Source organism: Schistocerca americana, chromosome 2 (genome assembly GCF_021461395.2).
Source record: "Schistocerca americana isolate TAMUIC-IGC-003095 chromosome 2, iqSchAmer2.1, whole genome shotgun sequence".
Lineage (NCBI taxonomy): Eukaryota > Metazoa > Arthropoda > Insecta > Orthoptera > Acrididae > Schistocerca > Schistocerca americana.
In genome coordinates this window covers 554,582,608-554,597,773 of record NC_060120.1, presented here as the reverse complement: position 1 = coordinate 554,597,773, position 15,166 = coordinate 554,582,608, and the positions used below count along the sequence as shown (strand labels likewise).

The following is a 15,166-nucleotide window of genomic DNA, read 5'->3' as shown; positions in this document are numbered from 1 at the left end:
ATCATTGTACTAAATATATAGTGATAGAAGTACAGAGCAAGAGAAATTAGTAAACATATTTTACACAATAAATACATAATTAATAACTTTGTTAGGTCTAAAGAAGGACGGAAAGATAGAGAAGGAAGTGGCAATACTAATCACAGTCGTTATCCAACAGGATAGAAAAGGAAGAAAAATGTTTGTACGAAGGAAAATGCAGTGCTTTCAGGAAAAATCCCTAAAAATGGCAGAGACAAATGGAAATAACATTATTTCTGAAGTAATATTACTTATCATTGTAAATATTCGTTCTATAACATAGCATAATAGCTTGTTATCGTACTATTTAATGATTTTTGGTTCCAATAGAGAATATTTTATAATATCGTATCCTTACTCAACTTACACCTGCCAGGAGTCTTTGCGAGGTAGTGCACTATTTTAAAGGAAAACTAGTGTTTGCATTTGACAAATGTTTAGAACCTTGCACTGCTTTTACCTCAAAGTAAAATACAAATATAATTGCACAACAGAAAAGGAAACTCGACTAAGGCTTGGAACGTTCTTTAAAAACATTTGTAAAGTCAAAAATCAAATCTTACGGTGCATCATATATTTTTATTTGTCTTCATTTAGTTTATAAAACTTACACTTCTTGCGAAATATTCACACTAAAATATGAGGACGGATGCTTCTGCACACCTTTCTTAGTTACATTTAAACGACTCAGATACTTCCGTATGAATCGAAGAATATACAAACTTATAGGCAGTTTAAGTACTTCGTCAACAGCATTATGTCCAAATTCGTTAACAGTTTAGGAAAAAAGCAAAACTATCAGGTCTAAAACTACTTTTGAAAGACTGGCAACAACTATTTCCATTTGTTAAAGAGAGGGCGCCTTGTTTCTGTTTGTAAAAATAAATTTTTCAAAACATTTGTCTAAATCAAATGAGAAGCGTGAATTAATCACATCTTTTTGACACTGTACTGCATAAAATTACTGGTGCTTCTTTGTTTGCAAAATAATAATGATTTCTTCAGTTACCTAATATTAGCTGTAGTGCAGAGCCTTATAAAATTTCAGTAACCCTCCATAGAGCACATTCTGTTCAGTTATTGTGAATATGAAGAAATATTTCAATATGGCTGGTGTTGTGTTGAATATATAAAATATTTACACCAGTTGAGAATCGTAGAAAAATTAAAAGTAGTATATGAAATGCTGGCTATTCGTACAAAAGCGTCCTAGAATTCCTAAAACGCAGAAATTCACATTCTAGGCTGTGCGGTGTGATCAGGTAACGTAGTAGGCAAAATCTAGGATTATTCTCGTTTTATACTATTTTAAAATGTGTGAGTTCTAGTGAAGTGCAGTAATTGTTTTTCTGAACAAACTTGTGACACAAGTATCGCTGAAATCTGAACAGAGCCGCCCGCAGCTGTGTTTTTTTTTCTTCTCGAAACAGCGATTCTGTAAATACACCTGTCAATATTTCTTATATTTCAAGGTTTTTCCCCTGATAAATTCTATGACAAATTATGTATGTGATTCAGGAAGAGAGGTGGAAAACGGCATATTGTAGGAATGCGTGCTTCAGGAGAGGAAGTCAGTTTGCTTAAAATGGGTGTGAAACGCTTCGTGACACGAAATAAATGCTACAGTTGCTGCTGTACCACTGTTAGTTTTTTACCGGTTATTGCACAGAGGATCTCTTGGATGTCACGCTCTTGGTTTCTTTCATCTCAGCTCATACTGACAGAGTGCTTTACGATTTTATTTTCTTCTTACGATAAATGGGTGCCCAACGAGCTTGCGTGCTATACGGCCTTTCGCCAATGGCTCTAGTATTGTCGCACCAAAACTCGATTTTGCTATTTCTGCCGTACAAGAAGAATGTTAGTGAAATATCCCTCGTCTCATCGATGTAGAATAATAAGCATTCGGAACTGACCTCAAATTCTTTGAGTGTTGGGCGTAGTGAGTTGCCTTCCGGATAACGTGTAAATCTTTGATTATATTACCGAGAGGATGGGGAAAGAAGGTTTGAGCACGTCTTCTTGTTAATGAAATGATTAGATATGGAGAACCTGGTCTGACAGGACAATGACAAGGGAGTAAAACGGCTGTGGCTTTCCATGAGGAATCATCTTGTCATTCACTGAAATTATGTGGAAAATAACACGGAAAATATGCAGCAGGGTTACAGGGTTATCAGCAAGAGACTTCGACCGCGCTGCCTTATGTCATGATGGAAACTAAGAGAAAAAAATCATTAATACAACAACTGACGTCCTGCGTACATAAGGTGAAAAACTATTATTCTGACCCTATGACCCACTAAAGTTTCCGGAACTAAATACGACTATTACAAAAGCAATGATTTTTTTCAGCGGCTGTGAGAATTAATTGTACCTCTGGTGTAGCGTTATGCGTTTTACGTGGAAGCACAACAAAAAAGCACCAACTATTAACAGTACAGTTAATTTCAAAGTACAGTTAATTTCAAAGTCACTTACACTTCATACCGTGAAATAACAAGACAGATAAAAAAATTATTGCGAGTATTTTTTGATCGCAACTTAGAATCAATAAGAAAAGTAGAATAGAACTGACAACATAACATAATTAATTTAAAATTATTGATTTCCTAGATTCTTCTACAATAAATAAGGTAACAATTTTGAAATTCTCTGTTTCATTGCTAGCAGTAAATCATGTATTAATGGAACTAAGTTATCTGCAAAAAATTAAATTCTGCAGTGAACCCTCTCTGTTGCACCAAAATGCGTAACCAATCGAATACTTGAACATAGTCTAGTGAGAGACAGGGAAGTTAACAACTCCACCGCACACAAGTAAAAAAACATACCTTCAAACATACACGCAGTCATACATACGTACACACAAAGAGTAAAAAAATAAAATTAGGCAGCAACGCACTCTTTGGCTAACCTGAGATAATGTTCGTAAGAAATATGTCTTTAACAATTTGAGTAATCTGCACAGGAAAATGAGTTTAACGACTCTCAAAAGCAGTTTGAAACTGTTACGCTACTTTTAATTTGCAGCTATAAATACATTATAATTACACTTTTCACTCTTTATCTACACTTCATTATCACCTACTGCGATCAACTTGCACAGGTAGTTCATCTCAGAATTGCACATTTATTTATGAGACTTGTCACAAAATAGAAACTTATTTCCTTGCATTTACAGCCATTTACACATTTAAATCTACAGTATACCTTTTTTACTTCTGTTCCGTTTTACGTAGTGTACTGCTCTCCGCACGTACGAGATCGATCGGCTGCTCTTACACTTACACGGTAGAAAGTTATGCGTCACAACGATGCACGCGGATCTGTTTGCGATGCAGTCAATTGGGATGGAGACGAACCCCACAGTTTAGCACTGGCTGGCAAATCACGCCACTGTTCGTTTGTTTCTAATGAGTTGTCACCTAGTGGTAGGATTGTCTCGACGGGGAAGATAACCGCATAACTTTCTACGGAGTGTCAGGGAATCACAGCGTTTGGCCGACACTGGCTTTAGAGCCGGCGGCCGAGTGTTAGGTTCGCGAGCACGGAGGTTCGCTCCTCTGCCGCGCGGCGCGCCACCAGCGCCGCCAGCAGCCTGTCCGCGCCGGCCACGCCCCCGAGCTGTCAATCGCGGCCGACGCGCTTGTGGATCTGCTGGTGCTTGATGAGGTGCGCCTTCTGGCGGAACGCCTTGCCGCAGACGTCGCACCTGAAGGGCTTCTCGCCCGTGTGCGTCCGCAGGTGCACCTTGATGTTGGACTTGTTGAGGAAGCCGCGGTTGCAGATGCTGCAGCGGTGAACGGGTTTCTCCTTGCCGAGCACGGCGGCGGCCGCGGGGTCGCCCGAGTAGACGACGCCGGCGGCGGCGGCGGCGCCGGGCGCGCCCACGCCGCACTGCTGCTTGCTGCGCGACCGGTTGCGGCTCTTGCTCTTGGAGGGCGCCGGCGTCGTCGTGGTGGCGGTGGTGGTGTGCGGGAAGACGGCGCCCGCCAGGCTGTCGAGGCTGCCGCCGTTGACCAGCAGGTCGGGCGACGGCGCCGTCTTGAGAGGCCGCGGGGGCAGGTGGGATGCGAAGCCGATGCGCGCCGCCGCAGCCGCCGCCGCCGCAGCCGCCGCCGACGCGGAGCCCGGGCCCGGCGCGGGCCGCGCCACCCCCATTGCGCCGCCCCCACCGTACCTGCTGCCGTTGATGAGCAGTGCCGTGTCCGTGGTGGACACCACGCCAGGCGGGCTGCCCGTGGTAGTGTGCGCCAGGTACTGGGTGCTGGACGACGGCGCTTCCAGGTACGTCTCCGCCTGCAAACACGTGCACGCTAAGATAAGGGTCCCCGTACAACGTAACGAGCTGTCAACGACGAGACAATCAGAGACCGAGCACGTAGGCCTACTGGGACTAGAGTACGTATGGAAGGAAATCGACTTTGTCCTGTAGTATCCACGGGAAACATAACAAAGAGAAAGTTAGGAGACGAGAGATACCGGGTGATCAAAAAGCCAGTACAAATTTGAAATTTCAATAAAACAGGAAATAATGTAGATAGAGAGGTACAAATTGACACACATGCTTGGAATGACATGGGGTTTTATTAGAACCAAAAAAATTACAAGCGTTCAAAAAATGTCCGACAGATGGCGCTTCATCTGATCAGAATAGCAATAATTAGCATAACAAAGTATGACAAAGCAAAGATGATGTTCTTTATCGGAAATGCTAAATACGTCGACCATCATTCCTCAACAATAGCTGTTGTCGAGAAATAATGTTGTGAACAGCACTGTAAAGCATGTCCGGAGTTATGGTGAAGCATTGGCGTCCGATGTTGTCTTTCAGCATCCCTAGAGATGTCGGTCGTTGACGATACACTTGAGACTTCAGGTAAACCCAAAGCCAATAATTGCACGGACTGAGGTCTGGGGACCTGGGAGGCCAAGCATTACGAAAGTGGCGGCTGAGCACACGATCATCACCAAACGAAGCGCCCAAAAGATCTTTCACGCGTCTAGCAATATGGGGTGTTTTTTTTTTTTTTTTGTTCTAATAAAACCCCATGTCATTCCAAGCATGTGTGTCAATTTTTACCACTCTATCTACATTATTCCGTGGTTTATTAAGTTTTCAGATTTATACTGTCTTTTTGATTACCCGGTATATAAAATGTTACAGGAACCTAAATGCTGTGGGGAAAAATACTGACCAGAGGCGCCAGAGTAGCGACGGACGCGCTTCGCGATAGCACTTACGACGGGTGTTCCATAAGTAATGCAACACTCTTTTTTCTTGACCAGTTTTGGTTGGAAAAAAGCGAAATTTGTCATGGGATATCGTAGAGTATTCCCGCATCTGCCCCTACAGTTTTATGGAGTTCGATCGGTGGTGTCCTCAAAATGGTGTCTGTAACGGAAGTGCTTTCCAAGCAGAGAGCTGCTATTGAGTTCTTTTGGCGGAAAATCAGAGCACTGCAGATATGCATAGGCTCTTGCAAAATATCTACGGAGGTCGGACAGTGAACAATAGCACTGTCAACGGCGGGCGAGGCACCTGCCATCAGCACAACAAGGTCGCGCAAACCTGTGCCGGCTGGCCAGACGCCGCTGTGGCTGTTGCAATGTTTGAACGTCCGGACACTCTCATTCGAGGTGATCGACGGATCGCAATCGAACATCTCGCTGCTCAACTGGCCGTCGCTGTTGGTAGTGCTGAGACACTGTCCACCAGTTGGGGTAATCAAAGGTGTGTGCCCGCTTGGCTACTCGGCGCCTGGCAGAAGACAATTAAGGACGATGAAGGGCCATCTGTGTCGAATTAGTTGCGCGTTACGAAGCTGATATTGGCAAGATGATGGGGAAGTTACTGATGCAGCAAGACGTTTGGCTTCGACGTCGATCAGGAGAGCGGTGCCATGCGGGCACACAAGCCTTCCCAGTAAGGTGACGTAAAGCCGTCGCATGGAACGGAGATTACGTTGAAAAATACGGTTATGTAGCCAAAAGAGCGGTGAATAATATGGTGTATTGGAATACTGACTAAAAATAACCTGCTTACAGATAAATAGTGTGTTGCATTGCTTACTGAAAGCCCCTCGCATAAATATCGGTGGTTCCTAAATGCCGTGAGGAAAAATACTAACCAGAGGCGCCAGGGTAGCGACGGTGGTATATGGCGATAGCACTGTAGCTGTTAAAATAACGATGATGTAATTGCAGACAAGGAGCGAGGGTAAGAGAGGGATAATGGGAGCGAGCCTTTGGATGGGGTTCCTGTGCACCATGAAGAGCCTATATCAGGTCTAAGACATGATTTAGCGACAGACACCTCCTTCCCTCCACTCAGTCTCCGAAGAATAATGCAAAATTTGAGCAAATGTGATGGACAGGGCCCTTCGACAACATGGTATGTCATAAATTGGCGGCGGCGAAGGGGAAAACTGAATAAAACTCGGAAACACGACGCTCCGAGAAGTATATTGCAGTCAGATTAGGACGCTGATAGCTGTATCAGCATAGGCTGCCGAAAACGGTAGCCAGGCAGGGCTAAGCAGAGTTATTGCAGTAGTTGCAGCATAGTTGATGAAATCTTAGTAATTTAGCTAGGGACTTAAGAGTGCCCTGTCGTGGGCTCAAATGGCTCTGAGCACTATGGGACTTAACAGCTGTGGTCATCAGTCCCCTAGAACTTAGAACTACTTAAACCTAACTAACCTAAGGACATCACACACATCCATGCCCGAGGCAGGATTCGAACCTGCGACCGTAGCAGTCGCACGGTTCCGGACTGCGCGCCTAGAACCGCGAGACCACCGCGACCGGCCCTGTCGTGGGTACTGACAGTTTCATTTTAAGTAGACGGAACGGTGCTAATCAGTTACAGTTTCTGTGTAAAGACTTGATCTCTTCTTCTTTTAGAGCAAACATATCAGGAATTGATACTGTTTTCTGAATGAAGTCAGACGTTGTAAAACACAGTGGTCGTTATTTCATTATTTATCCCAAGTCATACCTTTTGTTCAAATGTGTGTGAAATCTTATGGGACGTAACTGCTAAGGTCATCAGTCCCGAAGCTTACACACTACTTAACCTAAATTATCCTAAGGACAAACACACGCGCCCACGCCCGAGGGAGGACTCGAACCTCCGCCGGGACCAGCCGCACAGTCTATGACTGCAGCGCCTTAGACTGCTCGGCTAAACCTGCGCGGCATATCTTTTGTAATAAGGACATTTTAACAACATAGTCAGGTCAAGATCTCTCTCACTTAGGCCATCCGACTATATCCCTTCTTCCCGAAACCCGTCGCTCAGTACGAAGCAACACTAACGTTTGGCACGCGAACCGTAATAAAAATTTGTTTTTAGTAATAAACTTTTTTGTAATACCTGAAGGGACGATCTTAATTCGCTTTAGTTGCCCGCTATTCACTTCTCACGTTAGAGAAAAATAACTACATTTTTTAGGTTGTTTGTCCCTGTTAATTAAATTTTTCTGTTCCTATTGTATTGTGGTATTTTATCAATTTCTTCATCTTCTTGAGTTCGAAGTTGAATGACCAAATTTTTCTACCTAGTAGGTCACTCCTCAGTGTCCTGTTATCATCGGAGAAATTCCTGTGTTTAACGTAATCGAGATCAGCACTCGGTAAACCTGAAGAAGACGGAGTATATCATAACATCATGAGAATGACATTACTCGGCTGCATACTCGAAAATTAGGGATTATCACTTCCGTCAAGGAAGTTGCCTGGGAATATTTGAGATTATTTTTTTATCGTTGAACAATCTAGCAAAACGATCTCTCTTAGAAAGACGTGATATGTACATATTATATACATGTTTCAAAACCGCACAAAAGTTATTTAAAATGGGTTCCAGGAGCAGCAGCTACTTTCATGGGCTGCCAGGTCCGGAAACTATTTATTTAAAAAATTCGAAGACGTATTGTGGAACACATCTGTATCAGTCTAACTAATGAAAGTCATCTAGTCTTCAGACTGAGACCAAAGCAGGTGCACTAGTTTATTGTTTAGCCTGTAAAAATTGAAGCACTTGGTTCAAATGGCTCTGAGCATTATGGGACTTAAAATCTGAGGTCATCAGTCCCCTAGAACATAGAACTACTTAAACCTAACTAACCTAAGGACATCACACACATCCATGCCCGAGGCAGGATTCGAACCTGCGAACGTAGCAGTCGCGCGGTTCCGGACTGAAGCGCCTAGAACCGCTCGGCCTCAACGGCCGGCAATTGAAGAACTTGGCCGTCTTTGAAAGTATACTTCTGATTTACTGGGAAACATGCATTATTTTTTCTGCTTACTTGTAACACGAGTGTTATTATGAACAAATCTAAATGTAAACGATTTAACAAGCAAAGCAGTCAGCAAGATTCATCTTATTGTTTAAAAAGAACAAATTGCCTTTTAATTCAAAACAAATAAAAACGTTCGGACGATTTGTAACAATTTTCTTGTAGGTCTAAAATGCTGTTGCAACAAGATGATCAAACGACCAGTGGAGCTACAATTTTACGGCCCAATATAGTGAAGAGTCGTCAAACATTGTGGAAGCCTGACAGCAAGAACCAGTATCCGTCGTCTACGACAAGCCATGCTATTTCGTAATGTGAGTGAATTAGAATGAGGCAGAATGATCGATTTGCTGCCATCGTAGGGCTTTCTTATATTACAGCCATGCTTCTGTAGGACCAATAGACTGAAGCTGTGCATACACAGCGACGTGCAGTTGGTTAACTACACCACTTGAGCAAATTTACGGTATGATCGTCATATTGTCGACGTGGCAGGTCAAACGCTATAGCTTTGGACACAGCGTTCGTTCGACACTGGAGCACTCAAACGAGTGTGGATCTCTTTGTGTCGATGTCCGAGTCCGTGTGTTGCAGGACAGACTGACAGTAAGCACGTCGCTGAAATCGCTTTTAGAGTCTTGAAATCACAAACGCGTCGGACTACATTTAGCATCTCTGACTGCAACATTTAGAATGTTCAAAAGTACAGATTTACAAAATTTTATTTAATTGTCAATTGTCGTGTGCCTACTCTTTGCACGATTTAGCTTTCTTGGTATTACAATTTATAAAATAGTTAGTGAATTTTATTATCTGAAACGCTTGCATATTAGTAGTAATAATAATTTCTGGCTAGTGACAGTCTTCTTTTTGAGCCCTCCATTGGGTTTCCTGCTCTACATAACACCTGCCACCAAACCTATATATAGCGCAAGCCACTGATGTAGTGTCAGTCACTGTGTCACTGGGGCCGTAGTTCCCGTGTGGGTGCGACCCACTTCTGTTACTACTATCTACCACCAACGGCACATTGTCCCCAAAGGCCTCTACCCGTATAACGGCTCCGAATCTGAGCTGGAGTGCTGCTAACAGCACAGGCAGGAAATTGAGCAATCTTCCATCTGCTCGAGAAGAGCCTTCACCGACAACAGCTAAACGAAGAGTGGTGATGCCCGAGGTTCGCAAACAGCTCCAACAGCAAACCGCCCTCTACTTAACGTCTAGCTTGAAGACATCTTATGGCTTGAGTTTGTCCCAGAAGTCTTCAGCACATTCGAAGTTGCCATAATCAAAACCAGCTTCGATAAACTGTGTGACACAAGCCATCTTAAATCACAAGTACGCTAAATAAATGACTGAAACACCTCCCGTGTGACCGTAGTGATTAGCCGCTCACAATGAAAACCTTACAACAATAACCAGTTCCGTTTCGAGCAAAACAGAAAAGTAACTCCAAAGGAGTACATACTGGCACTCTTGGGATGCAACAAATATCACTACTTGCTCGAGAGATGTGTAATATTGGTTGGACAACGCCAGTACAGCGCTGGATTAAATATAGCTAAGAGGGTAAATAAAACTAAGAGCGACGAAAAAATATAGGATGAAAAATTTGCAGCCATACGCCCACTAAATGAGTAGAGACGTCAAACTTCGTACTAAAAGAGAAAGGAAGGAAATCTGAAACTACAACCAATTTTCACGTCGACAACATCGGATAGCGGTTCCCTTGGATTACTGAGCTTACAGTTTGGCGTAGCACTCTGTGATATACAATATTATCTTGAAGTTTAGGGAGACGTTTGCGAGCCAGAAACATACACAACTGAATGAATGTATAAACGCAGATTTGTCCTATTTGACAGAGAGACAGACACTAAACTCATTATACCCTTTATGGATGGAGAGCTGCAACGGTGATTGAAATTGGTGATTTATGTGGGTACAATACGCAACCACGTGCTTTTTTGAATTTTTCTAAGATTTATTTTCTGTGGCATTGACCATTTTTGAAGCCACTGCAAACTCATGATCATATGAACGTTCTACAGGAACGCTGTCTGAACCATGTGCAGTTAGACGGCGTGGTTGTGGTACTGGTGGAAGTAACGGAAATTTCGTTGCCAGTAACGTAAACGTTTGGAGAAACTTACAGCGTTGGTTGCACAAGGTTTAGGTTATTTCATAGAAGAGCCTGAAAATAAACATTTCATACATGAAGCTGTCTGCCAAGGTTGGGTTGAAATCCACAGTGCTTTATTAGGCATGGTCTTCCTGCAGGTGGTATTGTCCTTACTTCGACGCTTGGACTGACATAACCAACCTGTTGTAGAAATACCAAGAGTCTTGTAATGCCGACTCTGAACAGCGATGCCTCTAGACATTTATCACTTTATAATGTCACTGCAAGAGGTGGCAGAAGAGGTAACACAAAACCCTTGAAGCGACTGAGGGCGCAACCCCGCAAGCTGACGCTTACCCATTCAGCTACGAGTATGACGATCATTTTGGAGAAACTGGGGGGGGGGGGGGGGGGGGGTCTGTCAAATTATAGTTAAAACGGTTGATGACAAAATGGACAACTTCGACCAGGAAGGAGATAGAAGAAGACAGTACGATGATAGTATCTGTAGTCATAGTCCTGTTGGAGATAATACGTTCACACTTTCCTCGTCTCTACCACAACCTACATGTTTACGTGGCGTCCGAATCGAGGCATTTCTGAGATGCAGACTGTTCCAAAAAAGCCCAACAAACTTTAGGTACAGGTTCCTTGTACAGAAATGAGTACAAAAGTCTACCAAACGTGGGCTCTAAAATCCATCATGAAGAGGTATGAGGACTTATTCATCTTCGGTAATATGAAACAAATCTCTTCTACTGGCACGATGTTTGGTTTCCATTATTTGGGAGGAGGATGAATTGACCAAAATAATAAAAAAAGATGTCTAGTGAACATGGCGACTGAAATTCATACTTTAAGACTTATGAGCACTTGTTCATCTTCGCTGCCGGCCGTTGTGGCCGGACGGTTCTGGGCGCTGCAGTCCAGAACCGCGCTGCTGCTACGGTCGCAGGTTCGAATCCTGCCTCGGGCGTGGATGTGTGTGATGTCCTTAGGTTAGTTAGGTTTAAGTAGTTCTAAGTCTAGGGGATTGATGAACTCAGATGTTAAGTCCCATAGTGCTTAGAGCCATTTGAAACATCATCTTCGTTAGTGTGAAATTCATCTCTTCAACTGAACAAGCGCTTATAGGTCTTAAGGTATGCATTTTAAAGCCCATGTTTATTCGAAATTTTTGCTTGTTTTGGTCAATACCAACGCCTCCCAAGAAATGAAATGCAAAGAGCTTGCATCAGAAGGGATGCGTTTCATAGTGTCGAAGATAAACAAGTGCTCATACGCCTTAAGGTGTGCCCTTGTTTACTAGATATTTTTTCTTGTTTTGTTGTAAGGAACCTGTCCATAATGTTTGGCGGTGACTTTTGGGACACCTGCTATACAAATCTTGTTAAGCGCTGTCATTACCTTTCAATCGAATTCGCAATCTTTGGATTAGAAATCTGATATTAAACGGAGGTAGCAAAAGAGATAAACGTAAACGAAACATGCTTTTAACTTTCATATGTGCATTACCTTGACGCTGCCGTTGGGTGGTCCATTCTGCAACCGATTCTGTAGGAGCGGCATATGGTAACCGACAGAGGCGGCCGCAGCTGACGTGTCCCTCTTGAGCATGTGCTGCAGCATGGCCGCCGACGACTGGTACTGGCAGCTCAGCAGGCTCTGCAACGCCGAGCTGCCTTCGAACTGCGACTGTTGCTGCTGCTGTTGCTGCTGGTGATGTTGTTGTTGTTGTTGTTGCTGCTGCTGCTGCTGATGCTGCTGCTGCTGTTGTTGCTGTTGCTGCTGCTGCTGCTGCTGCTGCTGCTGGTGTTGCTGCGCAGCAGCAGCGGCCACAAACTCCTGCAGCGACTCGGCCGAGATGACGGGCTTGGCTTCTCCGGAGCAGGCGGTGTCGATCCACGCGTCGAACTCCATCCAGCTCTCCCGCGAGCCGGCAGTGTCGTCGGGGGTGGCCTGGCCGTGCGCCTGCCCGCTGGTCGCGCTCGCCGCAGCCGCCGCCGCGACTGCGGCCAGCCCTTCCGCCACGGTACTGGGCACCGTCGTGTCCGCGATGGCAGAGCCGATCAGCGCCGCGATGTCTTCGATATCCGGGCCACCCATCAGGCTCGAGTAGTCGATGAATTCCTCCTTGATGTTGACCACACCCCCGACGGACGCCGTCGAGGATGAGACGACCGGTTGGTCGGCCGTCGTACTCACGGTGTAGTACAGCGTCGCACCCGTCACTCCGGAACTGCTCGTAGGCCGTCCACCGGGCTGCACCTGCTGCTGCGATTGCGTTTGTTGCTGGTGCGGGTGCTGCTGCTGTTGCTGCTGCTTGAAACTAGTCGCCGTGTTGTGGTTGGTGGCGTGCGCGTTGTTGTTGTTCGCCTCGGGGAGCTGCGGGCTCTGGGGAGAGGAGGGCCCGGCAGCTATCGCGTGGAAGTGGTGTCCCGAGATGCCGTTGATGCTGAGGTGTCCCGTGTAACCGGTGAAGGGAGGCAGGGGCTTGAGCTCCGCGAAGCTGCCGGGGGACGTGGCGCCCCCCGGCTGGCCCCCGGCAGACGAGGGCGGCGACGCCTGCAGCAGGCTGTCGAGGGCGTCCATGGTCGCCTTGGCGGACGAGTCGTCGTGATCGGAGCCCGCCCCCGCCGCCGCCGCGTCCAGCTTGTTGTCGAGCAGGAAGTGGTCGACGACGGGCGCGGCCCCACCAGCCCAGCCGCACGCGGACAGCAGCAGCGTGTCGCCACCGCCCAGGATCTCGGCGTCTCCGCCGGAGAACTTCATGCTCGCGCTACCGGCAGGCAGCGTCGGCGGGGGCGTCGGCGTCGGCGTGGCGGCGCTGCGCTTGCTGCTGCCGACCACCACCTGAGGCGGAGACTGCTGCCGCTGCCGCTGCGGCTGGTGCTGGTGGAGCGCGGCCCTCTGTGGGCACAGCCACGGGGGATCCAGGGGGGACGGTGGGGCTGCCGGCGCGCCGAGCTCCGCGGGCGTCGCCACGCTACTTCCTCACGCGGAGCGCTCAGCGCTGTCTTCACTCTACCGCACTGCACTGCGCTCCCGGCCGGAACACGACACGAACGGTCTGCCGCGTTGCCCGAGTCCGGCTCCGAACTCACTGCCTCCTTCGCTATGGCGGCAGGGAGAGTCTCGAACACAGTAGAGTTCGCGCGAAGTAAGTTCGTCAAGACCCAGGTCCGCGTCCTGTCCACATTATGAGAGGTGAGAGGCTGCCGGTGGAGGAGGAACTTGTGGGCGAAGGTCGGTCGCTGCGGAGTAGCGCTCGGCGGACGGCTGCGGGGCTCGTGAAGACGTTGTCTGGCCGCGGGGGGCCTCTCGCATCGCAGTGGCTGCTGCCGCCCCTGCTGCTCCACCTGTCGGCAAGAAGGTAGGCGTGTGTCGCATTAGTGGCGCGCCGGCGGGGCCGCACTGGCAGAGCGACAGTTTGACAAGAAGGGAGGAAGTGAGGAAAGAAAAGAGAGCGCAGCTTCTTCACATCAGAATTCCAGTCATCCTGCCCATCACACTACTCGGCGGATCTCCTTCAACCTTCTCGGCAGCGGCACAGCTACACTACACTCGCTGAGAAAGTCATCAATGTTACTCTGTTACTTTGTTTTTATTTGTTAAACTTTCGTTCTTTTCGACTCGTTTATGGGTGGGATATCCATTCTCAGACAGGTATTTTTGCAATCCACGAAGCTACAAGCTAGCGTGCTTAATCACCACAGGTCGCAGCCAAATTAAAATTGCATATACGGCTCTGACATTATGGCTTTGTTGATGGCAGGAGAGATTGCGTAAGAATGGAGCTGCGATCCCGACACTAGTCGCAAAGAACGAAAGATGGATACTTAAAATAAAAACGAAGTGTTTCTGTGGAAAGTGATTTCCAAAATAAAAAATAATTTCAATCCCTCGTTGTACCCAAGGATTTCGATGGTTTCCCTTAGTTGTGTAGCTGTGATTCCCCTCTCAAAAGTTCCCAGATGAGACACCCTCTGCCCCAGCAGCAGCTCGCCTGCTGTTCGGGTGAAAAGCGCCCGATTCTACAATGAGTCAAAACTCGGCCAGCTCTACCTATTGTATTACAGAAGACCCTGCATCAAAATATCTCCGCTATATTTCTCACCCTGAAATGGAGAAAGAGCCACTCCTTTTCCTTTGCATCGTCGAAAACTCTAAGGCATTACGCTGTCCAAGAGACTGATGGCAGCGTGGTTTCACCTCGTAAAGAAACGCAGTCAGCCATTTCGTGAGAGGTAAGGAAACGAAGCAAGATTTCGGTTACCTCCCTTTGATAGTTGTATTAGATAATGGGCACAATCTCGAATTTAAACTATGATTGGTAAATAAACCGTCCGTTTTCGTTTTAAATACCTTCCCAGTAGTTGTCTTAGGTCACTTAGCAGTCCACAGAGTACAAAAATCAGAATATTTGTGTGATTTTAATCTATTACTTCCAGCGACTAACACGTTAACTCTCACGCCTTTTGGAGTGTATAGACGAGCATTTGTTCAGTGTTTGTGGTTTTTTAAAGATGAAATATCTTCAGAAGCTGCGAAAGAAGAGGCTAATTTCTTTTTTATAGGCCTTTCATTCAGTAATGGAGCTATGTTGCTTTGCCGCGACTGTTCTATTTCGTTCTCTCAGAATTATTCAGCAACTGCTGTGTCTTTGCGGAAAATATAAAATTTTGCTCATTTAGACTTTCTTTTTCCTTTCTGG

General features: G+C 46.1%; 1 protein-coding gene across 1 annotated transcript; it reads right to left on the bottom strand.

The window, feature by feature from the left end:
- Window positions 1-3,651: 3,651 nt before the first annotated feature.
- On the bottom strand, window positions 3,652-13,224 carry LOC124594162 (ichor). Its single transcript, XM_047132518.1, has 6 exons — window positions 12,773-13,224; window positions 12,466-12,694; window positions 12,289-12,411; window positions 11,968-12,168; window positions 4,126-4,323; window positions 3,652-4,068 (listed from the first exon to the last, which is right to left on the bottom strand). Exons 1-6 carry the CDS (start codon window positions 13,222-13,224, stop codon window positions 3,652-3,654), a joined length of 1,620 nt encoding a protein of 539 aa, XP_046988474.1.
- Window positions 13,225-15,166: the final 1,942 nt, after the last annotated feature.